Source organism: Oryx dammah, unplaced genomic scaffold (assembly GCF_014754425.2).
Source record: "Oryx dammah isolate SB20612 unplaced genomic scaffold, SCBI_Odam_1.1 HiC_scaffold_19, whole genome shotgun sequence".
NCBI classification, from domain to species: Eukaryota; Metazoa; Chordata; class Mammalia; order Artiodactyla; family Bovidae; genus Oryx; species Oryx dammah.
In genome coordinates, this window is record NW_024070203.1 from 13,501,662 (window position 1) to 13,527,478 (window position 25,817).

At 49.1% G+C, this 25,817-nt stretch overlaps 3 protein-coding genes, 1 long non-coding RNA gene and 1 other non-coding gene across 14 annotated transcripts in view; 2 read left to right on the top strand and 3 right to left on the bottom strand.

The window, feature by feature from the left end:
• Positions 1-11,302, bottom strand: part of MROH1 (maestro heat like repeat family member 1) — a 50,382-nt gene extending 39,080 nt beyond the window's left edge. For 5 of the 9 annotated variants that reach the window (XR_005724624.1, XM_040261544.1, XM_040261543.1 and 2 more), the window contains exon 1: positions 11,245-11,302. The gene's annotated coding sequence lies outside the window, so the exon portion shown is untranslated. Of the gene's footprint in view, positions 1-10,586; positions 10,605-10,674; positions 10,940-11,244 lie in introns of those variants that run through there. The other 4 variants (XM_040261540.1, XM_040261537.1, XM_040261539.1 and 1 more) reach the window with 3 other exon arrangements.
• Positions 729-833, bottom strand: LOC120879173. Its single transcript, XR_005724737.1, has one exon.
• A 5,969-nt stretch (positions 11,303-17,271) lies between the features above and the next one.
• LOC120879120 (testis-specific serine/threonine-protein kinase 5-like) lies at positions 17,272-21,208 on the top strand. Its single transcript, XM_040262169.1, has 9 exons — positions 17,272-17,280; positions 18,290-18,487; positions 18,697-18,709; positions 18,910-19,312; positions 19,397-19,452; positions 19,736-19,868; positions 19,964-20,079; positions 20,492-20,626; positions 20,706-21,208. The coding sequence occupies exons 1-9, from the start codon at positions 17,272-17,274 to the stop codon at positions 20,999-21,001; spliced, it is 1,359 nt and encodes a 452-aa protein (XP_040118103.1). The 3' UTR covers positions 21,002-21,208.
• Positions 21,178-24,376, bottom strand: HGH1 (HGH1 homolog). Of its 2 annotated transcripts, XM_040261548.1 has the most exons (6): positions 23,531-24,376; positions 23,358-23,458; positions 23,169-23,267; positions 22,870-22,961; positions 22,651-22,773; positions 21,178-22,574 (listed from the first exon to the last, which is right to left on the bottom strand). In XM_040261548.1, exons 1-6 carry the CDS (start codon positions 24,154-24,156, stop codon positions 22,395-22,397), a joined length of 1,221 nt encoding a protein of 406 aa, XP_040117482.1. In that variant the 5' UTR covers positions 24,157-24,376; the 3' UTR covers positions 21,178-22,394. The 2 variants fall into 2 exon arrangements, with proteins under 2 accessions (XP_040117482.1, XP_040117481.1); XM_040261547.1 differs by having other exon boundaries at positions 23,169-23,458.
• Positions 24,328-25,089, top strand: LOC120878740. The gene is made up of 2 exons (XR_005724625.1): positions 24,328-24,434; positions 24,891-25,089. It is a non-coding gene; the product is annotated as an uncharacterized LOC120878740 (long non-coding RNA).
• Positions 25,090-25,817: the final 728 nt, after the last annotated feature.

The window sequence follows — 25,817 nt, forward strand, 5'->3', positions numbered from 1 at the left end:
TGAGCCTGTGTGCTGCAGCTACCGAAGCCCACGTATCCTAGAGTCCGAGCTCTGCAAAAAGGGAAGCTACTACAATGAGAAGCCTGCACACCACAGCTAGAGAGTAGCGCCTGCTCGCAGCAACTCAAGAAAGCCCATGTACAACAGCAAAGACCCAATGCAACCAAAAATATATCAATAAATATTTTTTTAAAGCTGGAGTGACTATATTAATATTAGATAAAGTAGACTTCAGAGACATAGCAATAAATCGCTTTTTATTTGGAAAAGTGTAGTTTAATAATTGACTTCCTACTGGTTCAATCAACATTATGCAAGCACTTGTACACATCCAATAAAATATTTCTGAAGCTTGTGCTTGGTCATCAGTCTGCTCTTCTCGTTCTCCAGAATGATTTAAAATCTTAACTCATTTTAAGAGTCTTAAATGGCTCCCACACTGGCAGCTGCCCAGAATGATTCACCATGATGCAGCATTCTGCAAATGAGACTATGCTGGTCTCCCTACAAGGAGGCTTGGCCACCAGAAGCAGTCCTGGACCTTCTGAAACCTGTACTACAGGAAAGGTCCTCTCCTCCACTTTCCTAACCAACTTTTCCAGTTGGCAGTCACCTTCCTGTCAACTAGAGTAAGATCCTCATGGGTTCCTTAAGTCTTTCTTCACCCTTAGTCATCTCTGTATTTACTACTCCTATTTTCTACAGTAAGACAATGGAAACTGTATCATTGCTGTTGGTAGATAACTAAGTCTTGAATTCATTTTGCAAACAAGACCTTTTAGGAGACTAAAAGCAGAGTCAGCTTGACTTCAAGGACTCTATTTTCTTAGCAGACACATAACAATTCTAAACATTTATGCACCTAATAACAAAGCTTTAAAATATACAAACTCAAAACTAAAAAAATTCAAGGAGAAATAAACAAATGCAAAATACAACAGAAATTCCAACAGCCCTCTATTTGTAATTGTTATAACAAGTATACAGAAAATCACTGCAGGTACAGAAGACTTGAACAATACCATCAATCAACTTGGTTCAAGCAGTATTTTTATAACATTTCATTCATTAACAGAAGAATATATATTTCTTCAAAAAGTTCATGAAACATTTACCAAGACTGTCTATATTCTGGGCAATAAAAGAAATCTCAATAAACCTAAAAGTATTCAAGTCATACAAAGTATGTTTTCTGCATTGCCAGGTCGCTCAGTTGTATCCAGCTGTTTGTGATTCTATGGACTGTAGCCTGCCAGGCTCCTCTGTCCATGAGATTCTCCAGGCAAAAATACTGGAGTGGGGTGCCATGCCCTCCTCTAGGGGATCTTCCCACCCAGGGATCAAACCTGCATTTCCTAAGTCTCCTGTATTGGCCAGCAGGTTCTTTATCACTAGCGCCACCTGGAAAGCCCCTGTTCTCTGACCACATGGGATTAAATTTGAAATCAATAAGAGAAAGCTATCTGAGAAATCTGAGTATTTATCAACTACTGAATATGCTTTAAAATAATTCATGAGTCAAAAAAATAAATGCAAAAAATGAAATTAAAGTGAATAAAAATGAACACATATTAAAATGTATAGGAGAAATTTTTTTAAAAATTAAAAAATGTGTGGGAAATAAATAGCATTAAAAGGTTATATTAGAAAAGAATGACATTGTGTATCTGAACAACAGCAACCTCATTTAGCAGGGGAAGCCAGAGGGGGTGATCCCACACACACCACTTCAAGTGAACCACAAAGCCAACAAGAAGAGCCATGACTTGCATTCCCAGCAGGAAGACATCTCTTCTTTGGGACAGGCCACAAGCCCAGCAGATGGGAACCTTCTCAGCTCAGACAGTGGGAAGCTACCACCATCTTAAACACCCTTCCCTCCCATAGACTTTCCTTCAGAGCAACCCCTCCTTTTCTCTGCAAAGTAACTTCCTCTCCTTTGTTTGCTGGACTTGCCTATTATTGCTGTTGTTCAGTCGTTCAGCTGTGTCTGACTCTTTGCAACTCCATGGACTGCAGCATACCAGGCTTCCCTGTCCTTCACCATCTCCGAGAGCTTGCTCAAATTCATGTCCATCAAGTCAGTGATGCCATCCAACAATCTCATCCTCCGTCATCCCCCTCTCCTCCTGCCTTCAATCTTTCCCAGCATCAAGGTCTTTCCTAATAAGTCAGCTCTTCACATCAGGTGGCAAAAGTATTGGAGTTTCAGCTGTAGCATCAGTCCTTCCAATGAATATTCAGGATTGATTTCCTTTACGATGGACTGGTTTGATCTCCTTGCAGTCCAAGGGACTCTTAAGAATTTTCTCCAACACCACAGTTCAAAAGCATCAGTCCTTCAGCACTCAATTTGCTTTATGGTCCAACTCTCACATCCATACATGAATACTTGAAAAACAGCAGCTTTGAATATTCGCAAATTTGTTGGCAAAGTAATATCTCTGCTTGTTAATATGCTGTCTAGGTTGGTCATAGCTTTTCTTCCAAGGAGCAAGCATCTTTTAATTTCATGGCTGCAATCACCATCTGCGGTGATTTTGGAGCCCAAGAAAATAATCTGTCACTGTTTCTATTGTTTCCCCATCTATTTGCCATGAAGTGATGGGACAGGATGCCATGATCTTCATTTTTTGAATGTTGAGTTTTAAGCTAACTTTTTCACTCTCCTCTTTCACTTTCATCAAGAAGCTCTTCAGTTCTTCATCACTTTCTGCCATAAAGGTGGTGTCATCTGCATGTCTGAGGTTATTGATATTTCTCCCGGCAATCTTGATTCCAGCTTCTGTTTCATCCAGCCCAGCATCTTGCATGATGTACTCTGCATAGAAGTTGAATAAGCAGAGTGACAAAATAAAGCCTTGATGTACTCCTTTTCTAATTTGAAACCAGTCCATTGTTCCATGTCCAGTTCTAACTGTTGTTTTTTGACCTGCATACAAGTTTCTCAGAAGGCCAGTAACATAATCTGATATTCCCATCTCCTTAAGAATGTTCCACAGTTTATTGTCATCCACACAGTCAAAGGCTTTGGTATAGTCAATGAAGCAGAAGTAGGTATTTTTCTGGAATTCTCTTGCTTTTTCTTCCAATGGATGTTGGCAATCTGATCTCCAGTTCCTTTGCCTTTTCTAAATCCAGCTTGAACATGTGGAAGTTTTTGGTTCACGTACTATTGAAGCCCAGCTTGGCAAATTTTGAGCATTACTTTGCTAGCGTGTGAAATGAGTACAATTGTGCAGTAGTTTGAACATTTTTTCACACTGCCTTTCTTTGGGATTGGAATGAAAACTGACCTTTCCAGTCCTGTGTACCTTTCCAGTCCTGTGGCCACTGTTATGTTTTCCAAATTTGTTGGCATGTTGACTGCCACTTTCACAGCATCATCTTTTAGGATTTGAAATAGCTCAGCTGGAATTAGCTTTATATAGTTTTTGCTATAGTATGGCTGTCCTGAGTTGCAATTCTCTGCTATTCCCAGATAAACACATTTTGCTGGTAAAATAATTAGCTCTATTAGTTTTAAGGTCAACAACATTAAATCCTACCTTAAGAAATTACACACTCAAAAGAAGCAAAAGAATTAAAATAATAAATATCAGTACATAAAGAAATAAGAAAAAAAATCAAAGTGCCAAAGGCTAGTTATTTAAGAAGATCAATAAATTTGATAACCATCCTGCCTGACTGATCAGGAAAAGAGGGACAACACAAATTACCAATCTTAAGAATGAGAATAAATAGATTCTACACATATTAAAAGGATAATAAGAATATATCTAACTTGTTGAAGGTAAACTGGACAATTTAAAAGAAACAGATGAGTCAATTATACCTCAATAAAAAATATTAAAATCAAAAAACAAAAGAAATAGACAAATTCCTTGAAACACAAACTATCAAAGCTCACTCAAGAAAAAATAGATTATCTAGGACTACGCTAGTGGTCCAGTGGTTAAACTCCACATTTCCACTTCAGGGTCCACAGGTTTGGTTCCTGGTCAGGGAACTAAGATACTCCGTACCATGTGGTACGTCAAAAAAAAAAAAAAGGAAAAGAAAGAAAAAATAGCCCTATATTTAACAAAGAATTGAAGTTGTAGTTAAAACCTTCACACAGAGAAAACTCTAAGCCTAGATGACTTCCCTGGGGAATCCTATCAAACATTTAAGGAAGAAACAATTCCAACTCTACACACATTCTTCCAGAAAAATTGAACCTAAAAAGCACTTACCAACTGATTCTCTGAGGTGAGCATTACTCTGATAGCAAAACTAGACACAGATATTACAAACAATGAAAACTATAGATCAATATCCTTCATAGATGCAAAATTTCTTAACAATATTTTATCAAATCATATCCAACAACATGTAAAAATGATAATACCTCATGACCAAATTGGGTCATTCCATGAATGCAAGGTTGGTTGGGTATTTTTAACTCCAGCCACTGTAAATCACAATAACAGACCAAAAAATAAAAACCACATAATCATCTCAATAAATGCAGAAAAAGCATTTGTCACAATCCAACATCCACTTATAATAAAAATTATCAACAAATAGGAACAGAAGGAAACTTCCACAATCTGATAGAGAGCACCAAAGGGAAATCTATAGGAACATTATACTTAACAGTAAAAGACTAAATGCAATCCCTACAGGATGGGGAACAAGGCAAGGATGCCTGCTCTCACTAGTTCTATTCAGTATCAGCTGGAGGTTTTAGTCTATGTGATAAGGCAAGAAAAAAAATAAGATATCCAAATTGAAAAAAAAGTAAAACTACTTTTATTCACAGGTGATGTGACCATCTATGCAGAAAATGCTACAGAATCTATAGTTGGAACCAGATCAATAAGTCATCTAGCAAGATCACAAAATATAAAGTTAATATTAAATTTTTTAAAAAATATTAATATTAAAAAATCAACTGTATTTCCATATACTAACAATAAACAATCAAAAATTTAAAAAGCCACAACATCTGCCAGTGAGCAAAAATTATATTAAATATTTAGGGACAAATTTGACAAAAGATGGACAATCCAGTAAAATTATCAAACACTGCTGAGAGATAAAAGAAAATTTAAATAAATGGAGAGAAATACTGTACAAGGAAATCAATTATTTGCAAATGGATCTACAGATTGAATGCATTCCCAATCAAAATCCCAGCATGTTTTTTGTAGAAACTGACAGACTGATTCTAAAGTTCATATAGAAATGCAGAGGACCTAAAATAGCCAAGACAACTCTGAAAAAAAAAAAAATTGAAGAACCTATACTATGTGACTTCAAGAGTTATATGCACATCATATCACTTGGTAGCAGACACACTTCACACCCCTCAGTGACAGCCATACTGTGATCAACATTAGCCACCCCCTCCTCACCCTGCTCCAACCTTTCATATCAGGCAGCAGGTGCCTGCTCCCCCTCTGAGAGCCCATCTCTGATGGCTGCCTCTCCTAATGCTGCCTTGGCCACTTCCTCCACCCTGAGAGTGCTGGTCTTCATCAAACACAGGCCATATCATGCCACACCACTGCTCAGTGGTCTTCACTGCTGCTCACAGAATCAAAGCAATACCTTTGACAAAGACTTTTGCAACCCAGACCCAAGTCCCTCTCTGCTCCTCTCTCATCCCTCATGCTGCAGGAATCCTGAATGCCCTGGGCCAGGGCTTGAGCTCTTGTACCTCTGCTTCTGCTGACCCCTACAAACACCCCACCCTGTCCTCTTCACCCCACAGAACACATTCATTCCTCAGAGGTCAATCACTTACCTCCCCCAGGACACTGTCACCCCTCCAGCAGGTGACTCAGGGTTACCCCAGTCCTGGCTCCTACAGGGATAGTGGCATCTTTTCTGAACAGAAGATGTGCATGCTGATCTGCCTTCAGCCCACCATGCACACAGAGAAAGCTTTGGTTTATATTCTTAGTATACACACAATTTCAAAAAACAAACAAAACACTGTTCATTGAAGGAAAAGACTCAAAGTCCTCACCTAAGACTCAATATTATAAAACTGTCAGTTCTCTTTCATCTATAAAAATGTCAATCAGGCTACTGAAGGGTTCTGCTTGATAAAATGGTTCCAAATTCATATGGAAGAATCAACATACAACAGTAGCCAACTAAATTCTGAAAAGTCTATGAACAGAGGGATTTGTCCTATGTTATGTTCAGTTCAGTTCATTCGCTCAGTCGTGTCCAACTCTTTGCAACCCGATGGAATGCAGCATACCAGGCTTCCCTGTCCATCACCAACTCCCAGAGCTTGTTCAAATTCATGTCCATCAAGTCAGTGATGCCATCCAAACGTCTTATCCACTGCAGTCCCCTTCTCTTCCTGCCTTCAATCTTTCCCAGCATCAGGGTCTTTTCTAATTCAGTTCTTTGAATCATGTGGCCAAACTATTGGAGCTTCAGCTTCAGTATCAATCCTTTCAATGAATATTCAGGACTGATTTCCTTTAGGATTGACTGGTTTGACGTCCTTGCTGTCCAAGGGACTCTCAAGAGTCTTCTCCAACACCACAGTTCAAAAGCATCAGTTCTTCGGTGCTTAGCTTTCTTTATAGTGAAACTCTCACATCCATACATGAATACTGGAAAAATCATAGCTTTAACTAGACTGGCTTTTGTCAGCAAAGTAATGTCTACTTTTTAATATGCAGTCTAGGTTGGTCATAGCCTTTGTTCCAAGGAGCAAGCGTCTTTTAATTTCATGGCTGCAGTCACCATCTGCAGTGATTTTGGAGCCCCCCAAAATAAAGTCTGTCATTGTTAGCATTGTTTCCCTAATTATTTGCCATGAAGTGATGAGACAGGAAGCCATGATCTTCATTTTTTGAATGTTGAGTTTTAAGCCAACTTTTTCACTCTCCTCTTTCACTTTCATCAAGAAGCTCTTCAGTTCTTCATCACTTTCTGCCATAAAGGTGGTGTCATCTGCATATCTGAGGTTATTGATATTTCTCCCAGCAATCCTGATTCCAGCTTGTGCTTCATCCAGCCTGGCATTTGGCATGGTGTACTCTGCATATAAGTTAAATAAGCAGAGTGACAATATACAGCCTTGACATAATCCTTTCCCAATTTGGAACCAGTCTGTTGTTTTATGTCTGCTTCTAACTGTTGCTTCTTGACCTGCATACAGATTTCTCAGGAGGCAGACCAGGTGGTCTGGTATTCCCATCTCTTTCAGAATTTTCCACAGTTTGTTGTGATCCACATAGTCAAAGGCTTTGGTATAGTCAATAAAGCAGAAGTAGATGTTTTTCTGGAACTCTCTTGCTTTTTCAATGATACTACAGATTTTGGCAATTTGATCTCTGGTTCCTTGCCTTTTCTAAATCCAGCTTGAACATCTGGAAGTTCTCAGTTCATGTACTGTTGAAGGCTGGCTTGGAGAATTTTGAGTATTACTTTGCTAGCGTGTGAGATGAGTGTAACCGTGTGGTAGTTTGAACATTCTTTGGCATTGTCTTTCTTTGGGACTGGAATGAAAACTGACCTTTTCCAGTCCTGCGGCCACTGCTGCGTTGTTGCCCAGTAGTAGATATAATGGTTATCTGAATTAAAATTTCCCATTCCAGTCCATTTTATGTTATGTTAAAATGTACTAAAATGCTGCCATAATTAAAACTATGCCTTTGTTATAAGAGGCACACAAATCAACATAACTGTACGGAGAATCCAGAAATAAACACCAATAAGGAATAAAAAGGGAAAAATTTAAATAATAAAGACATTAGCCAACAAATAGTGTAGGAACAGCTTGGTAGGCACTCAGGGGGAAAAATCAGTTTTCCCTACATCTTTCCTTACCCCAAAATAAGTGCTAGATGGATATAAGCATCACGTGTAAAAAGTAAATGTAGTCCTAAGTAGAAAATACAAGGACATATCTTACAGTCTTAGAGTAGGAAACAACTTTCTAAGCCAGACACAAAACTCCACACACCTTAATGAAAGCTTTCAGTTGGACTATATGAAATTTTTTAATTTCTGAAAATCAGAAGCATACATAAACTCAAGACCACATTCATACATACACCTATGCCCACAATTGTACATTCTTAGACCTCACCCCATCCTCAATAGAGCATTAAGTAAATGAAAGACAAAATGGGTCAAATCATTCATTATAGGTATGACAAGAGCCTAATCTGTCTAACATTAACATGCACAGAAGTGCACCCACATCAATAAGACAAACAGGAAGACAGGCAGCACAAAGAAGACCATCAGCCCAGGACTCCGCTTCCCATGCACCGCCATTTCCCCTCACTGCCCCACAGGACTGAGGGGCGGGGAGCGAGGCCTGCAGTGGCCACACATAGGTGGGGACAGCCAGCAGAGCCTGTGGAGTGTTCCCTACAAGCCTGAATGGTCGCACTCTGTGATGGGATTGTCCATCTTCCAATACCCATCTACAGAAGCCCACAGAGTATCATAAAAACACATATGTCAATCACAGATCTGGTTAGATTTGAAAAAACAAGCACTGGAAAAAAGTGGGAGCCAGCTAAGTATAGATTACCTGGGCTTGACTGGTTTTGAAGGTCTCCACCTGCGGCCCCTGCCCCAGGCCAGGAGGTCTGTGGAGCTGACTGACCTGTGAGCACAGTGCTGATGGCAAAGCCAGATGAAACCGCCACAGAGGAAGGGGGCACACAGAGAGGGGAAGGCCCAGGAGGCCGCCTGCCTCCCGCGGGAAGCACCTCAGAGGCACCATCTCCTCAATCTGCATGGCCAAGTAGGTCCAAGAGGGGCACGCTGTGAGCAGCTGGTCAGCGGTGGGGCAGGACTCCACCAGGACTGGTTCCCACACTCCCCTCCACACCTGCCCACCTTCCCACCCTGATGCTCCTGGCACATGGCACAGGACAGAGCCATCAGGGCCTTCCCTCCCTGCACTGGACACACTGTGGGCCAGTGAAGAAGCAGCTGCCCCCTCCCCATGCTAACCAGTAGTCAGCATTGATTCAATGACATTTAGTAAAAGCCCACCAGGTACTGCCCCTGCTCACAGAGCCCCTGGCCTGAAAGATGTCTACTTGTATTTCGACTGCCACATGAGCTGACAAACCTAACAGTGGTCCAGGACCACTACATTGAGCTGGGTGGGGCTCAGAATGGGGTGTGGGAGGCCAAGGAGGGTCACATACCTCCCAGCCCAGAGGCAACAGGAGCTGGTATGGAAGGTAGGTGTGTGAGGGGAGACTAGGAAGTCAGGGGGCCCGGGAGGGGTCACAGGATCGCCCCACCAGGCCCAGGGTCTTTCCCTCCCAGCACAGGAGCCAGAGCAAGAACCAACTTCCAGAGTCACCAACAAGAACCGGGGCAGATGACCTGGAAACAGTCCACAGCTCACTGCTCACAGCTCCTGGAGAGCACTGCTTCTCAATGTAAGCCATGCCAGCGGTGTCACCCCTCCAGAAGTGGTTGACTCTCCGGCTTAGTGAGGAAAGCACGCATCTCAAGACGCCCAGTGACCAGCATTCCTTGAACAACAGCAGGGACTCTCCTGGAGTGCCTGCCCCAAGAAGGTCAAGTAACTTGGCTCCATGAAAGGGCTCATGCAATCTGGGCTGCTCACTGGTGCCTCGGTGGACCCTGGGTCTGAACTAAGCACAAATACCTGCCTCCAGGCATAGGCGGCAGCTATGAGCTCCAGGGAGCAAGCATGCACTCCAGGGTTCCACCTCTGACCTACTGGGACGCTCAGCAGGCAGTCATGGTGGAGTAAGACTCAGCAACAACAATCCACGTCAGCCTGGACATTGATTTCAAGGTAACCAAGACAGCTCAACTTGGTCCACTCTGGCAACAAAGAGAGACCTGAGGCGCGTGCTCACTTGAGTCGTGGCAGCCAAAAGCCTTGTTGACACCTGCATTCCCAGGCCCTCTGGCCGTCAGGACGAAAGAGGTGACCACATCACAATCCTGCCACCACTCTAGTGTCCCACCAGATGATTCCCACATAGGTCTCCTGGGGCCCAGGGCCTGCTGGCCATCTCCACCTGGACCATCATCGCCCCAAACCCAACAGCTCCAACACAACTGTCACCCAATCCCTCCCCGGCCTACAGCTCACTTGCCTCTTCTGTGTCATCATGCCCTTAGCTCTCAGGAGAGAAGCAGCATCACCCCTTCCTGTTCCTCCACCTCCATCCCCACACTCTATAGTGACTCACCTTCTCCACCTCTATCACCTCCCTTTCCAAAGTGGTCCCCTCAAGCCAGCCTCCACCCCAACCCCGCCTGGCCCCACAGCAGACAGCCACTCCAGCTAACATTGCCACAACAGTTCCCTCTGCCCCCTACACCCCTTTGTGCCTCATTGCCCTTGAGCTTTCCAGTCAGCCCCTCCCCTACCCCGCTGGGCTGGCAAAGGAAAACCTCTGCAAAGTGTGCAGATGGGAACCGCCATGCACACAGAGCCCTCTTATCAGGCCCTATGGCCGCACTGCAGCTCAGCTGGCGCTACAGAAAACCGGAACCCAAAATTGGGCCTAGGAGTCCAGGGACTGGGGGCCAGCCTTGGCCGAGCACCTCCGAGCTCTCACCGGGATTTAGAGCGGAATTTCCTGCAGCCTCTCCAGCTTCACGCCTACAGGGCATGACCAATAACCCTCAGGACTGAGGACACATTACCTCCCGGCTCTGGACCGCCTCCTCCTCTCACGCCAGAGAGAAAGTAGAAAGAATATAATGGTCCCCGCGCTTTGGGACCCTCGAGTTTTGGATGAGTTTCCCACAAAGGACCCCTGTTCTTCCCTTGGGGAAGCAAGGAAGTGGACCACACGCCTCCGAAAAGTGACAGACTGAACGCCTCCCCGGGGGGTGGGCAGGCACGGGGGCCGAGTATCCAGAGTCCCACCCTGGGAGGGGCCGGGCACGGGGGACGCGCTCCGCACGCCGGGCAAGGAAGAAAGTGAGCGGCTGGACTTCCAGGCCGCTCTTCCGGGTTGTGACGCGGCAAATCCTTCTCCGCGCCGGGCTGGTAGCACCTGAGCCAGAGGAAGGGGGCGGGCTCGGCCCCGCGAAGCCCGGGACCGTCCCTGCGCTCGCCTGTTGACTTTGGAGAGGCGCCCTCTGACTCAGTTTCCCGCTGCGGCCGGGCCAAGGGGGCGACCCGAAGGTCTGCGGCCTAGGCTTTCCCGAGGGGCACCTCCCCGAGTGACCGCGGCCGGCCCTGACCCCCGGGACCTGTCCGCCCTTTACCTGAGGAGCCGCCGCAGCCGCGGCCGGGGAGCCGCCCTCCCGGCAACCGCTGACCGGAGTGGGCGGGGCCACGCGACGAGCCCGCCCCCTGCCAGCTGCGGCCGGGCGCGCGGTAACTTGGCCCCGCCCTCACGCGATCTCTGCGCTTATTGGTCGAGGGAGTCTCTCTCTCTCTCTCTCTCTCTCTCTCTCTCTCTCTCTCTCTCTCTCTCTCTCTCTCTCTCTCTCTCTCTCTCTCTCTCTCTCTCTGCGCTTATTGGTCGAGGGTGTGTCTGTCTGTCTGTCTCTCGGCCCCGCCCCCAGCCGGCTTGTGACCACATCTGACTGTTGGGCTCCACTCTGGCCGCCCTGTGGGCCTCAAGGCGTAGGTTACTGCGTAGGTGAAGGACCGGGCCTGCTTGCCACTCTGCTCTGTGACCCCTCCCGACATACCACGGTGATCCTGTCACACAGACACAGACCCACATACCCTGAGATACCTGGGGCACCGATGTACCCAAACCCAGTCCCTTTGCAAACACATACCTGTCCAAGAACACATGCCAGGTGGGCTAGACCTGGACACAGGCAGGAACTGTCATGCCCTACCTTTCTCACACAAGAACACCCAACAAATACCCCAGAAAGCCCAGGGCCACAGGCCCCTCTACACACTGGTACACACCTGCACACACGAGGCACATATCTAGTCTGCCAATAGACCCTGGGAATCAAAATGTGAAGGCACCGATAAAACTAGAGCAGAACACAGGGAAAAGGTTCTTTGACATAAATGGTACCAATGTTTTCTTAGGTCACTCTTCTGAGGCAGTAGAAGTAAAACCAAAACTAGACAAATGGGACTTAATCAAACTCACAAGGTTTTGCACAGCAAAGGAAGCCATAAGCAAAACAAAGTGACAACCTAAAGAATGGGAGAAAATACTTGCAAATGATGTGACCAACAAGACTTTTATTTCCAAAATACACAAACAGGCCGTAGAACTCAATGTGTATATATACATATATATATACACACACACATATATAGAATATATACAATGTATATATATATGTATATAAATGGGCAAAGGCACTATGGAGAACAGTATGGAGGTTCCTTTAAAAACTAAAACTAAAAAAAAAAAAAAAAAAACTAAAACTAGAGCTACCATATGACCCTGCAATCCCACTCCTGAGCATATATCCAAAGAAAAACATGATCTAAAAGGATACATGTTTATTGCAGCACTGTTTACAATAACCAAGACATGGACGTAATCTAAATATCCATCGAAAGGGAGTGGAAAAAGAAGATATGGTACATATATACAGTGGAATATTACTCAACCATTAAAAAGAATGAAATAATGCCATTTGCAGCAACGTAGATGGCTCTAGAGAGTGTCATACTGAGTGAAGTAAGTCAGACAAAGAAGGAGAAACATTGTATGACATCCCTTATATGTGGAATCTAAGAAGAAATGATACAAATAAACTTGCAAAACAGAAAGAGACTCACAGACTTAGAAAACGAACTTATGGTTGCCAGTGGAGAAGGGAGAGTTAGGGACTTTGGGAAGGTCATGTATACACTGCTATATTTAAAATGGATAACCAACAAGAACCTATTGTAGAGCACATGGAACTTTGCTCAATATTATATGTCAGCCTCCATGGGAGGTGGGTTTGGGGAACAATGTATGTGTATAGCTGAGTCTCTTCTCTGATCACCTGAAACCCAGTTCAGTTCAGTTGTTCAGTCATGTCTGACTCTGAGATCCCATGGACTGCAGCACGCCAGGCTTCCTTGTCCATCACCAACTCCTGGAACTTGCTCAAATTCATGTCCATTGAGTCGGTGATGCCATGCAACCATCTCATCCTCTGTCATCCTCTTCTCCTCCTGCCTTCAATCTTTCCCAGCATCAGGGTCTTTTCTAATGAGTCAGTTCTTCCCATCAGGTGGCCCAAGTATTGGAGTTTCAGCTTCAGCATCAGTCCTTCCAATGAGTATTCAGGACTGATTTCTTTTACGATGGACTGGTTGGATTTGCGTGCAGTCCCAGCGACTCTCAAGAGTCTTCTCCAACACCACAGTTCAGAAGCATCAATTCTTCAGTGCTCAGTTTTCTTTATAGTCCAACTCTCACATCCATACATGAGTTCTAGAAAAACCATAGCTTTGATTAGATGGGCTTTTGTTGGCAAAGTAATGTCTCTGCTTTTTATTTTATTTTTCTGCTTTTTAATATGCTGTCTAGGTCATAGCATTTCTTCCAAGGAGCAAGCATCTTTTAATTTCATGGCTGCAGTCACCATCTGCAGTGATTTTGGAGCCCCCCAAAATGAAAGTCTCTCACTGTTTCCATTGTTTCCCCATCTATTTGCCATGAAGTGATGGGACTAGATGTCAAGATCTTAGTTTTTTGAATGTTAAGTTTTAAGCCAACTTTTTTACTCTCCTCTTTCACTTTCATCAAGAAACTCTTTAGTTCATCACTTTCTGCCATAAGGGTGATGTCATCTACATATCTGAGGTTATTGATATTTCTCCCAGCAATCTTGATTCCAGCTTGTGCTTGATCCAGCCTGGCATTTCACATGATATTAAGAAGTGGCAAGAATACACAGAAGAACTATACAACAAAGATCTTCATGACCTGGATAACCACGATGGTGTGATCACTTACCTAGAGCCAGACATCCTGGAATGTGAAGTCAAGTGGGCCTTAAGAAGCATCACTACGAACAAAGCTAGTGGATGTGATGGAATTCCAGTTGAGCTATTTCAAATCCTAAAAGATGATGCGGTGAAAATGCTGCACTCAATATGCCAGCAAATTTGGAAAACTCAGCAGTGGCCACAGGACTGGAAAAAGTCAGTTTTCATTCCAATCCCAAAGAAAGACAATGCCAAAGAATGTTCAAACTACCACACAGTTACACTCATCTCACACACTAGCAAAGTAATGCTCAAAATTCTCCAAGCTAGACTTCAACACTACATGAACTGTAAACTTCCAGATGTTCAAGCTGGATTTAGAAGAGGCAGAGGAACCAGAGATCAAATTGCCAACATCTGCTGGATCATTGAAAAAGCAAGAGAGTTCCAGAAATACATCTACTTCTGCTTTATTGACTACGCCAAAGCCTTTGACTATGTGGATCACAACAAACTGTGGAAAAATTTTGAAGAGATGGGAATACCAGACCACCTGATCTGCCTCCTGAGAAATCTGTATGCAGGTCAAGAAGCAACAGTTAGAACTGGACTTGGAACAACAGACTGGTTCCAAATCAGGAAAGGAGTACATTAAGACTGTATATTGTCACTCTGCTTACTTAACTTATATGCAGAATACACCTGAAACTATCACAACATTAATTGGCTATACACCAATACAAAATAAAAAGTTTAAAGTCTGGGGGAAAAATGGGCAGAAGACCTAAACAGACATTTCTCCAAAGAAGATATACAGATGGCCAATAGGCACATGAAAAAATGCTCAACATCACTAATAATTAGAGAAATGCAAATCAAAAGTTCAATAAGGTACCACACCACTCAGGATAGGCATCATTAAAAACTCTAGGGACTTCCCTGGTGGTCAGGTGGTTAAGGACCTGTCTTGAAATGCAAGAAACATGGGTTTAGTCCCTGGTTGGGGAACTAAGATCCCACATGCTGCAGAGCTACAGAGCTCACAGTGAAGATCCCACATGCTGCAACCAAGACCCAACTCAGCCAAATGAATAAATCAAAAAAAAAAAAAAAAGTCTACAAATAACAAATGCTGGAGAGGGTGTGGAGAAAAGGGAACTCTCCTCCACTGTTAGTGGGAATGCAAATTGGTGCAGCCAGTATGGAAAACAGTAAGGAGGTTCCTCAAAAAACTAAAAATAGAGTTGTATGATCCAGCAATCCCATTCTAGGGCATATATCTGGAGAAAACTATAATTTGAAGAGATACATGTACCCCAGGACTATTTCCAACACCCAATACATGGAAACAGCATAAATATCCATTGACAGATGAATGGATAAAGATGTGGTACATATGTACAATGGAATACTACTGAGCAATAAAAAAACAATGAAATTACGTCATTTGCAGTAACATGGATGGACATAGAGATTACTATACTAAGTGAAGTAAGTCAGAAAGATAGAAAGTAAGTCATAAATACCATATGAGACCACTATATGTGGAACCTAAGATATGACATAAATGAACTTATTTATGAAAGAGAAACAAACTCACAGACATGGAGAACAGACATGAGGCTGCCAAAGGCGGGGGCTGCTGCGCATTGCGGGTTAACATGCAAACGAGTGTGTATAGAGTGGGCAAGCAGCAAGATGCTACTGTATAGTGCCAGAAGCTCTATTCAATAGCGTGTAATAAACTGCAATGGAAAAGAATATGAATACACATGCATAACTAATCACAGTGCTATACACCAGAAACTAATACAACATTGTAAATCAACTATACTTCAATAAAAAGCAAAACAGTTTAAAAAATAAAAAATCTTTTATTAATCTTTAATAAAAGACTTTTTTAAAAAAGCAAGTATATGCATTTGGGACCTTGGGATCTGGAGAGGGAGGCAGACAACAAGCAAGTCAATGATTCTTAAGTTGCACAAAGTGCTGTGAAGAACTGCAGCTGGGGGCTGAGAAAGAGAGAAGCCAGGAGAGGAGCCCAGGTTCTGGACAGACACAATGGCCCCCGCAGAGCCCCGGAGGCTGAAATCACCTGGGTGTGCCCACAGACCAAAATGAAAGGAGCAAGTGGTGTTCCAGAAGCTCAGGAAAGGAAAAACGATTGAAGAAGAAAGGGCCAGTCAGCAACAGTACATCCACGGCATTAACAACTTGTCTGCATCTCACTGGGTCTGCAGGGATCTGTGGCAGGGGTGCGAGGAGGCAAAGTGGCCTCAGTTTATACATGGGGGCAGGTTGGTCACTGGACAGTACAGCAGGGATGGGGGAATTCTTTTTTCACAGAGAGAAGGGCTGCAGCCTGCTTTTATCTTAGGGATAGAGTGCAGAGAGCGGGCAGAACTCTTATAGATGGCTGATACAGTGTGCTGCTCTGCAGATGGGGCCTGGCCCCTGAGAAAGAGCTCCCACCCCCCAGGTACCACATAGGCAGGACGGGGTGGTGGGGGTTACCCAAGGAAGGCTCATACCTGGATGGCTCACTCTCCCATCGATGTCCCCATAGCCAGGGTTCAGGACACCCCACTGGTCCTGCCCTCCCCAGGCTCAGCTGAACCTTTTCACTCCCAAGCATGCACACACGCTGCCCTGGCACAGATCACAGCATCATTCAACTTTTATTAAATTATTAAGGCCAGGGACTTCCCTGGGCGTCCAGTGATTAAGACTCTTTTTCCACTGCAGGGGGCGTGAATTTGATCCCTAGTTGGGGAACTAACACCCTGCATGCCGCGAGGCCCCCCCCTCAAAAAAGAGTATTAAGGGCAGTCTCTCTTCTGTGACAGTACGCTCTGTGAGAAAGGCCCGTGCCTGTGACTGGCTCCCGAGGGCTTGGCATCAAGCCCAGCACAAGGAAGTACTCAGCAATGCTCTGAAATAGATGGATGACCCGAGGTGCAGAGAAAGAGGAGGGTGAGCAGAGCTGGTGAGCACTCTGGACCCTGCCTGTCACCTCTCTGAGCAACAGTCACTGGCTTTCAGGTGTGTTCTGGAATGAGAGGGAGCCAGGGAGATGGTGTAGGCTCCCCCCATCTCCAGCCTGTGTAACACCTTCGTAACCATCATGAGTTAAATCACCTCCCCTTGAAACACCCAGTTTCTCTCTTCCTCACCCCCATGGAGCAACAAACCAAGCTAAACTGTCTGTATTTTATATCCTCCAGGCAATTTGTCAGACAAGGGTTGTGGGTGAGCCAGGGGATATCAGACACAAGCCTTGCCCTCCAGCAGCCCACAGTCCAGTGGGCGGATAAAATGTCTCCATAGTTCACTTCCAGGCTTTCCAAGCCGTTCCCTGCAGAGGGAGTGGTGCATGCACCATGGATCCTGTGAGGACAAATCTGGTCCGCAGATACTATGCTGTCCAGCTCACAGAAGAGACACCATTAACTTTTGGCCTTTACTTGTTTTGTCTGTAAAGGGGGCATCACTTGGTGATGTTCACATTTGAAATCCTAGGTGTGGACTGCCTACCATGGGACAGGCACTTTGGTGTGCACAGAAGCAGGATTGTGGGAGGTAGTAGTTGCAGCTTCAAACAGTGCCCGCAGGCAACACGCTGCTCACAGAACACTGCAGGGGCCGGGAGAAAGGAGGGGCATGCTGGCTCACCTCTTTGAGGTGGGCCAGGGCTTTTCATTTGCTTGGGGATGTGTCATTGAATGCGTAGAGCGCTCTGGGGGAATGGCCACCTGCAGCAGGCCTCAGCAGAGGAATGTTGGGTGGCTTCGGGAATTCCCTGGCGGTCCAGTGGTTAGGACTCGTGCTTTCAATGCTGGGTCCGAGTTCAGTTCCTGGCTGGAGAACTAGGATCCCCCATGTTGTGCCGCACAGCCAAAACCAAAAAAGGGCTGTCTGTGGCCCTTGGGGTTCTCATCCCATGGAGTGGGCCTCACACAGGGCAGGGCTGGTTCCAGCAAGATGTTCTCAGTGCAAGCAACGCCTGGGGAATAGAAGGACACCCCTTTGAGGGCACAATGCAAACACAGCTCTAGAACCTTCCATTCTAGAATCTGCCCCTGCTTTCCCAGAGCCTGTCCAACCCCATGCCAGTCCATGGTTGTGTGGCTGTGTTAGCCTCCCTTCCCATCTCTGGTCCTGTCCCAGAAAGGCTTCAGAAACTTGGCTGCAGCCTTGAGGGCCTGCAGGCCCCAGCTGGCCTCCTGCAGTACATCACCCCATCAACTCCACAGCGCATTGCTCCATCCGTCTACAACCCATCACTCCATCCCTCTAACACAAGTCAGGCCTCAGCTGAACCTCCCAGGGTCCCTCCCCACAGCCCTGCGGGGTGCTGGGTAGCCCCAGCTCTCCCACAGGGCCCTGATTTTTATGAAGGCTGCCAGCAGGCAGAAGCTGGACCAGAGAGCCTTTCTGGAGCAGGTGCATGAATGCAGGGACAATGGCTACCTGCTGTCCTCCAAGAAGATTGGTTCTGGGGCCTTCTCCAAAGTCTACCTGGCCTACGCCACGCAGGAGCGCATGCGGCACAACTCCAAGCTGGCCTCTGACCTGCGGGGCAAGCGCCACACCATGGTGAGGCAGGCTCGCCTCCTCCCCACGGGGTAGGGGTTCCATAGTCCACCCTCCAGCCCAGCCCCAGTGGCCCCTCTCCTAACTCCACTCAGGCACCTCCCAGGTGCTCTGGCTTCCTCCTAGTCCCACATCTTCCAGAAGGCTCAGCCTCTGGCAGTCTGATCCCTCCCAGTTCCTGGACCCGTTGAACACATAAGTAACCAGGACAGGATGAGGGGGAAGGTCAGTGCTGCCTCCCAAGGCTGCTGCTCACCAAACCTCGCCCTGGTCAAATTTGGCCACATGCACAAAGGCCACGGGGCCTCTTCTACCACATCCTGTCCCCGGGGGGGTTGTGGCCTCCACACCTGCAGGTAGCTATCAAGATCGTCTCCACCGCGGAGGCCCCTGCGGAGTTCTACTGCAAGTTCCTGCCCCGTGAGATTTCATCACTCAATGCTACCTACAAGCACCTGAACGTGGTGGGCAGAGACCCCAGGCAGCCTGGCCCTTCCTACCTACCCCACGCCTGCCCCTTCCCCTCCTGGGACCCTTATACTCGGGCCGGCCCCATTCCAAGACCCCTGCCCTGTGCACCCGAGGGCCCTGGTTGGAGGTAACGGCTGGAGGGGGGCGCTGGCAGGTGCAGCTGTATGAGACCTTCGCGAACAGCCGGCGCACCTACTTGGTACTGGAGCTGGTGGCCTGTGGAGACCTGCTGGAGCACATCAATGCCATGTCTGCTCACCACCGCTGCCCGGGACTGGAGGAAGAGGAGGCCCGCAGGCTGTTGTGGCAGCTGGTCAGCGCCGTGGCGCACTGCCACAACTTAGGCATCGTGCACCGGTGAGGGCGCCACCCGGCCCGCTGCCCAGCGTGTGGAGACCTGCCTGAGCTCAGGTCCAACCCCATCTCCCCTTCCCCACGCAGGGACTTGAAGTGTGAGAACATCCTGCTAGATGACAGAGGCTGCCTAAAGCTGAGTGGTGAGCCTGCGGCCTGGCCCCCAACCAGGCTCCCAGCCTGGGCCAGCTCTGATCACCTTCAACTTCCACGGGTCGCACATACCCCACTCTTGCCCCAAGCCCAGGGCTCCAGCCTCTACACTGGTTTGCTCCAGACTTCTGACCCCAGTCTACCTTGTCCTTCAAGCCTCCAATGAGGCCTGCACCCAACAGTTGCCCACAGCCACACTTACAGTCACCCACACGCCCCTCAGGAGCCCTCTCTCTAGCAACCCGCCCCGCCCTCCCGGCACGTCCCTTGCAGACTTTGGCTTTGCCAGTTGGTCCGGGCTCAAGAACTCATTGCTGAGCACCTTCTGCGGGTCTGTGGCCTACACAGCCCCAGAGATCCTAATGAGCAAGAAGTACAACGGGGAGCAGGCCGACCTGTGGAGCCTGTGAGTACCACCCCAGGGACTCCAGGACCCTGGGGGGGGGAAGAGGGGCAGGGGCCGGGGAGGAGGAGCAGGCCCTGAGAAGCCCATGCCCCCAGAGGTGTCACCCTCTACACCATGGTGACTGGGAAGCTGCCCTTCAAGGAGTGCCAGCCCCACCGAATGCTGTACCTGATGCGCCGGGGCCCCACCTTCCGGCCAGGCCTGTCCCCAGGTGAGCACCTCCACCACGTGTCCCTCCCAAGTCCCAGCCATACGTGGAGAGGGGGCAGCAAGAGATACCCAAGTCCAGAGAAGGGCCACATGCACCGTGGCATGGAGGATGCTGACCTGGCCTCTTCCCTGGCCCAGGCTGGGGGAGGGACTGTGGTGACGGGGGAAACTGGGGTTGGTGGCCCCATTAAGCTTGAACCCTGCACTAGCCCTAGGTCAGGCTGCCTCACCTCTCTCTGCCTGTCCGCCCAAGTGCAAAACAGGGACACCCTCTAGCCGTTTGGGAAGACTGCATGCGGCAACCCCACCAAGTGGCCAGCATTGTTGGCTGTGAGGGCCGTGGGCTAGGGGCACGAGAGGTGGCGGGAGGGGGCCACTATTGTGAGGCTGCAGCCTTGAGTCCTCACCCACAGAGTGCCAGGACCTGATCCGAGGCCTACTCCAGCTGCACCCACGAGCTCGCCTGGGCCTGCAGCAGGTGGCCACCCACCACTGGATGCTGCCTGCTGCACACGCGCTCTTCTGTACCACACTCTGCGCTATACCAGGTGTGGCAGGCCTACCTGGATGGGAAGCTGGGAGACTCCTTAGCGCCCCTCCTGACCCTCCCACTGCAATCCATTGCAGAAAAAACAGAGAAGCCCCAGCTCCGAACATCACTGGACAATGTGGAGCCCAATGCGGACTCTGATCCCCCAAGGTCGCTCCTGCAACTGTGGCGGCCCCAGCCACAGGGCACCTCTCATGAGAGTGCCTCTGGTCTGGCACCTGAGCCCCCAGGGGCTTGCCCGAGACAAGGTGCAGACTCTGCCGGGCTTGAGCTCTGGAGCACAGAGACGGCCGGTCCCAGGGTGGGTCGCTCCAGGCATCCACTGTTGCTATGCTCCATCAGGAGTGTGCCTGGGCACTACCTGGTTAGCTGAGGGTGGGCGGGAGGCCCCTCAGGACTGAGGACCAGGACTGAGGACAAGAGGGCTGCGGATGGGTGGGGGGGGTGCTCTGCAGAGAGAAGCCTGGGAGGGCGGGGAAACAGGGATCCAGGGCAGAAGATGGCACTAGCTTTGGTGGGAGGCCCAGGAAGGGAATGCAGGGGGGCGAGGCCAGATAAAGCGTTTATTCCATAGAGCCAAGGGTGTGGACTTCTGAATGCAGCAAGAGGGATGTTGGGGCATCTGGAAAACAGTCCACATACCTTCAGGCCAGAGCCTTAATTTAACTGGGGGGAGGGAGAATGAAGAGGGGACCACAGAAGAGGAAGACACCTGGTATCCACGAAGAACTCGGCTTTGATCTGAGCTCCAGGAGAGCTGGCCCCAGCTCTGGAGGTAGTACCAGGACTGAGGACAAGAGGGCTGGGGGTGGGTGAGGGGGTGCTCTGCGGCGAGAAGCCTGGGAGGGTGGGGAAACAGGGACCCAGGGCAGAAGATGGCCCTAGGTTTGGTGGGAGGTCCAGGAAGGGAATACAGCGGGGTGAGGGACAGCCTGCTGGGCTTGGGGCCATGGATTTGAAGGCACCACCCATGGGGCCAACGGGCTCCAAAGTGGCAGAGCGTGGTCCAGGGGAAGACTTGGGCCAAAGGCAAGGCTTATTACCTTGGTGGGCATGGGATCTGGGGGGCTAAGGCTCAGGGGAATTGAACAGGGAGAGAGCCTAGCTAGACAGGGAAGGTGGGAGCATCAGGTCGGTCCAGGACTGGGAAATAGCACTTGAAGTGCTCACAAAGGCCCAAGGGCTAGGGCTGGGCACAGGGAAGGTGCTGAGGGTGAAGAGGAGGCAGCACCAGCAAGCACTCCAAGGACAGGCCAGGGGGATGCAGCCCTGGGAGACCCTGACAGGCTGTGGCTGGTGAAACTCTCAACAGGTCAGCCCTGTGAGGCCAGGTCTCAGGCAGGGCCAGCTGAGGGCCCCCAGGGTGGAGGGACCTGGGTTGGAACTGGCAGCAAGGGGCACTGCAAGCACCCAGACCCCTAGATCAACCCTGAGACTCATTGGGAAGCTCTAGCTGGCCCTTCAGGTCTGCAGCGTTTTTCTGTCCAGCCCTGCCAGCCCTCCGCCTGGAGACACCTGAGCGAGTCAGAGGTCTGGGCCAGCCCTGGCTAAACAGTCCTCCTCTGAGCAGCCAGCATTCTTGCTGGAAGTAACAGGGCACATGGAGGTGCCCTCAATCCTCAGCAAAGACCTGGAGCTTAAGGGCAGCTCTGCATCTCAGCCAGATACACTGTCAGAGCAGGGGATAGCAGGCAGGCCTGGTCTGGGAGGCCTGGATGGACTGTGAAGAGAAGTGGGCCTGGAGATGCTGGCAGGCCTCAGGGGCCTCACGTGGATGCAGCTTCCTCTGCTTGTGGCCCTGGGCCCAGCTCCAGCTCCTGCTGCTCCCGCTCACACTGCTCCCGCTCCTGGTGATCCTGCTGCTGCAGCTGCTGCTCAACCTCTTCAGGCACCTGCACCTCCAGCAGGTTCTCCAGACCGCGCTCTGGCTCGTCCCCAATAAGTACCTGCCAGCAGGGGAGGCATGTGGGGAGCTGGCTGGCATACCTTGGACGCCCACCCCTCCCCTAACCCTGCACCCACCTGGATGAGTTTCTCACAAGTCACCCGCACATCAGGCTCAGGCTCCCAGCTGTGCAGCTCTCGCAGGATCAAGTAGGCTCCCTGGTCCCTCACCTGCTTCCGACCAGGTGCCGTGGCTGTCAGCTGGAAGAGGACAGAGGGTACCCAGGCGTCAGTGTGCTAATGTGTGTGGGTGGGGTGGGGTGGGGGTGACATTAATGAAGCAGGACCCCTGCTCACCAGCATGATAGTCTCAATTAGCATCTTGCGGATGTCAGCATCAGGCTCTCGCTGCTTGTCTGGTGGCAGGTACTGCAGATCAATAGGCAGCCCTAGGGGTGAATTTGTGAGTCAGTGGGTCTCCATGCTGGCCCCTGGACCACTAGGCAGGACCCTGCCATTGTAAGGCTCATCTGTGCTCAGCAACTCCCTGCTGGAAGGTTTCAGAAGGGCCCTGATCTGGACACCTCCTTCTGCCTCTCCCCTACCAGCCCCCACTCCTGTTAAACCAACCCTGAGGCTCGACCCTAGCCACTCACGCTCCATCTCTTCCTCAGAGAAGTCTTCAGGCCCAGCCAGGGGCAGTAGCAAGAAGGGGAGAATGTCCACCTCAGGCCCAAGCAACCATTCATGATGTCCTGGGGAGAAACAGGAATGCAGGCCTGTCCAGAGCGGCCCCAGCGAACAGCCTATTCCCCCCATAAGGCAGCATCCCCACCACGACTCACGGTGCTCGAAGCAGCAATTTCGCAGTGTTCCCACCACCCCGCCCCTGCGCACCGAGGAGTCCGGGTATTGGGTAAGGGTCAGCAGCCGCTGGACCACGCACCTGGAGGGAAGGGCCACTCAGTGCCGTCCCTGCGCACTTCCAACCCCTCCCCGCGAGCGCCCGGGGCTTCACCTGTTGCGGTCCAGCAGAAAAGCGCGGGTCGCGGGACGTTGGCTGAGGTTGGAGAGCACTGGTCCCAAGTAGTGCAAGGGCGCGCGAGCGTTGTAGCCCGGAGTGCACAGCGCGCGCACCAGCCGCTCCAGGCCCGACTCTCCCGGTTCTGCGGCCGCCAGAGCCTCTGTCAGCGCAGCGCACGGCACCGGCTCGCGGCTGAGGTTAGCCAGCACGGCGGCCGCTTCCTCGGCCCAGGGCCACTGTGGGTCCAACGCGCAGCCCAGCAGGCGGACAGGCAGTCTGGGCTCGGCCGCCAGCAGCGGCTTGTGCAGGCCGGGGTCGGCAGCCAGGTTAACTAGCGCGCGAGCGGCGTCTCGGGCTGGGGCGGGAGGAGGGGCCATCGCCAGCTCGACCAGCGCCCGCAGCAGTGCCGCCTGGCCGGCCAGTAGCGTGCGCCCGGGCCCCGAGCCAGTCAGCGCCAGCACATGCTGCGCCGCCGCCGCCTGCAGGTCAGCCCGCTCCCCGAGCGCCAGGAAAGGCAGCAGCTTCGCCGCCTCCGCTTTCGGGCTGGTCTCCGACATCGGCAACCCTACCGGAGCTAGGCTGTCGGCTGACGGGCCCCTGTCCCCCGCGTCCTCCCCCATGCAGGTCGGTGAGCTAGGGGAAGCACACTCAACCAGGCCGGGAACCTACAGGTGGTCAGCGGCCCCGCCCACCAGGTAGCGGAAGCTGCAGTAACCAATCCAAGGCCATGACTCTATCCAAGGGGCGGGACCTGCGCGCAGAGGCGGGGCCACGTCTAGGCCCGGGGCATTGTGGGATTGGATGCCGCCCGGAAGCGGGCTCGGGCCGTCGGTGAGCGTGACAGTCGCTAGAAGAATAACAGCGGCTTTTGGGGGGCTCCTGCCGGCCCCCTCATAGCGTACGTTGGCTCTCTTCCTTCGTGGGATTGGCAGAGATCTGTTTTCTCTGGAAGAAAAGCATGATCAGTTACAGTGATTGACTTTCTAGTGCATTCCTGACATAATCTCCGTTTGGTCACGATATATATTTTCGTTTTTGTTTATGGTTGTATTCAATTTGCTGAAGTTTTGTTTAGAATTTTTGCATCTCTGCTCATGAGGGATATTGGTTTGTAGTTTTATTTTCTCGTGATGTCTTCACCTCATGTTGCGTAATGCTGGCCTCAGAAGGATTGCAGAAAGTATTCTTTCCTTATGAATTTTACGTTAGAGTTTGTCAACCTAACATTGCGTGCCTAGGTGCTAGTCGCCCAGTCGTATCCCATGCTTTGTTGACCCCATGGACTGCCAGGTTCCTTTGTCCATGGAATTTTCCAGGCAAGAATACTGGAGTGAATTGCCGTTTCCTTCTCCAGGGGATCTTCTTGACGGAGGGATTGAGCCAATGTCTCTTTCATCTCCCGCATTAGAAGACGGATTCATTACCACTGTGCCACCTGGGAATTAAACCTAATGTTACTTCTCCATAAATGTTCAGTGAAGCCTGAAATTTTCTTTTTGGGAAGGTTTTTTAACTACTAACTAAATTCATTTCATAGAAATATGGCCATTCAAGTTGTCCTTTTCTTCTTGGGTTACTTTTGGTAGTTTGTGTGTTTTAATTAATTAGTCCATTTCATCTAAATTGTTAATTGTCATAAGGTTTTTCATAATACTTCCTTATCCTTTTACTGTGTATATACTCTGTCATGGTGCCACCTCTCTCATCCTTTATATTGATAATTTGTGTCTCCTTTCTCCTTTTGTCTTGCCAGGGGTTTATCTGTTTTGTTGATCTTAAAGAACCACCTTTTGGATTAATTTTATTGTTTTCTTTTTCAAGTTTATTAATTTCTACTTTGGCCTTTTTCCTTTCTTCTGCTTACTTCAGGCTTAATTTGCTGTTCATTTTCCTATTGTCTTAAGGTAGAAGCTGGGGTCACTAATTGGAGACCTTACTTTTCTCATGTAGGGGTTCTCCCCCGCCCCCGCCATTTGTTACCTGACTCTTGAGTTATTTGTTATGTGCATTACTTTTCCACAGCTATATGCCCCTTAATAGGTGGATATTACTTTTGTTTCACACTAAGGGCTAGGACAAAGCCTCGAGGGGCCGTAGCACCCAAGACAGCCAGTTGCAGGAAACAGTGTGCCCCTCAAGTCAGCAGGTCAGAAAGTACAGGAGCCTTAGACCAATAGGAAGAGACTTCATAGCCTCAATCCCAACCTCAACTTTCGTGAAAGTCCCTTGGAAACTGAGGAAGAGGGTGGACGAGTCCAAGGAAGTGCTGCCTCTCCAAGGC

Coding starts and splice junctions, on each gene's coding strand:
- LOC120879120 (XM_040262169.1), top strand. Junction 19,869..19,963: donor CAGGCCGACCTGTGGAGCCT/GTGAGTACCACC, acceptor CCATGCCCCCAG/AGGTGTCACCCTCTACACCA. Junction 20,627..20,705: donor CACACTCTGCGCTATACCAG/GTGTGGCAGGCC, acceptor AATCCATTGCAG/AAAAAACAGAGAAGCCCCAG.
- HGH1 (XM_040261547.1), bottom strand. CDS start 24,156: ATGGGGGAGGACGCGGGGGACAGGGGCCCGTCAGCCGACAGCCTAGCT. Junction 22,774..22,869: donor TAATTGAGACTATCATGCTG/GTGAGCAGGGGT, acceptor GTCCTCTTCCAG/CTGACAGCCACGGCACCTGG. Junction 22,575..22,650: donor CTTGTGAGAAACTCATCCAG/GTGGGTGCAGGG, acceptor CCCTGCTGGCAG/GTACTTATTGGGGACGAGCC.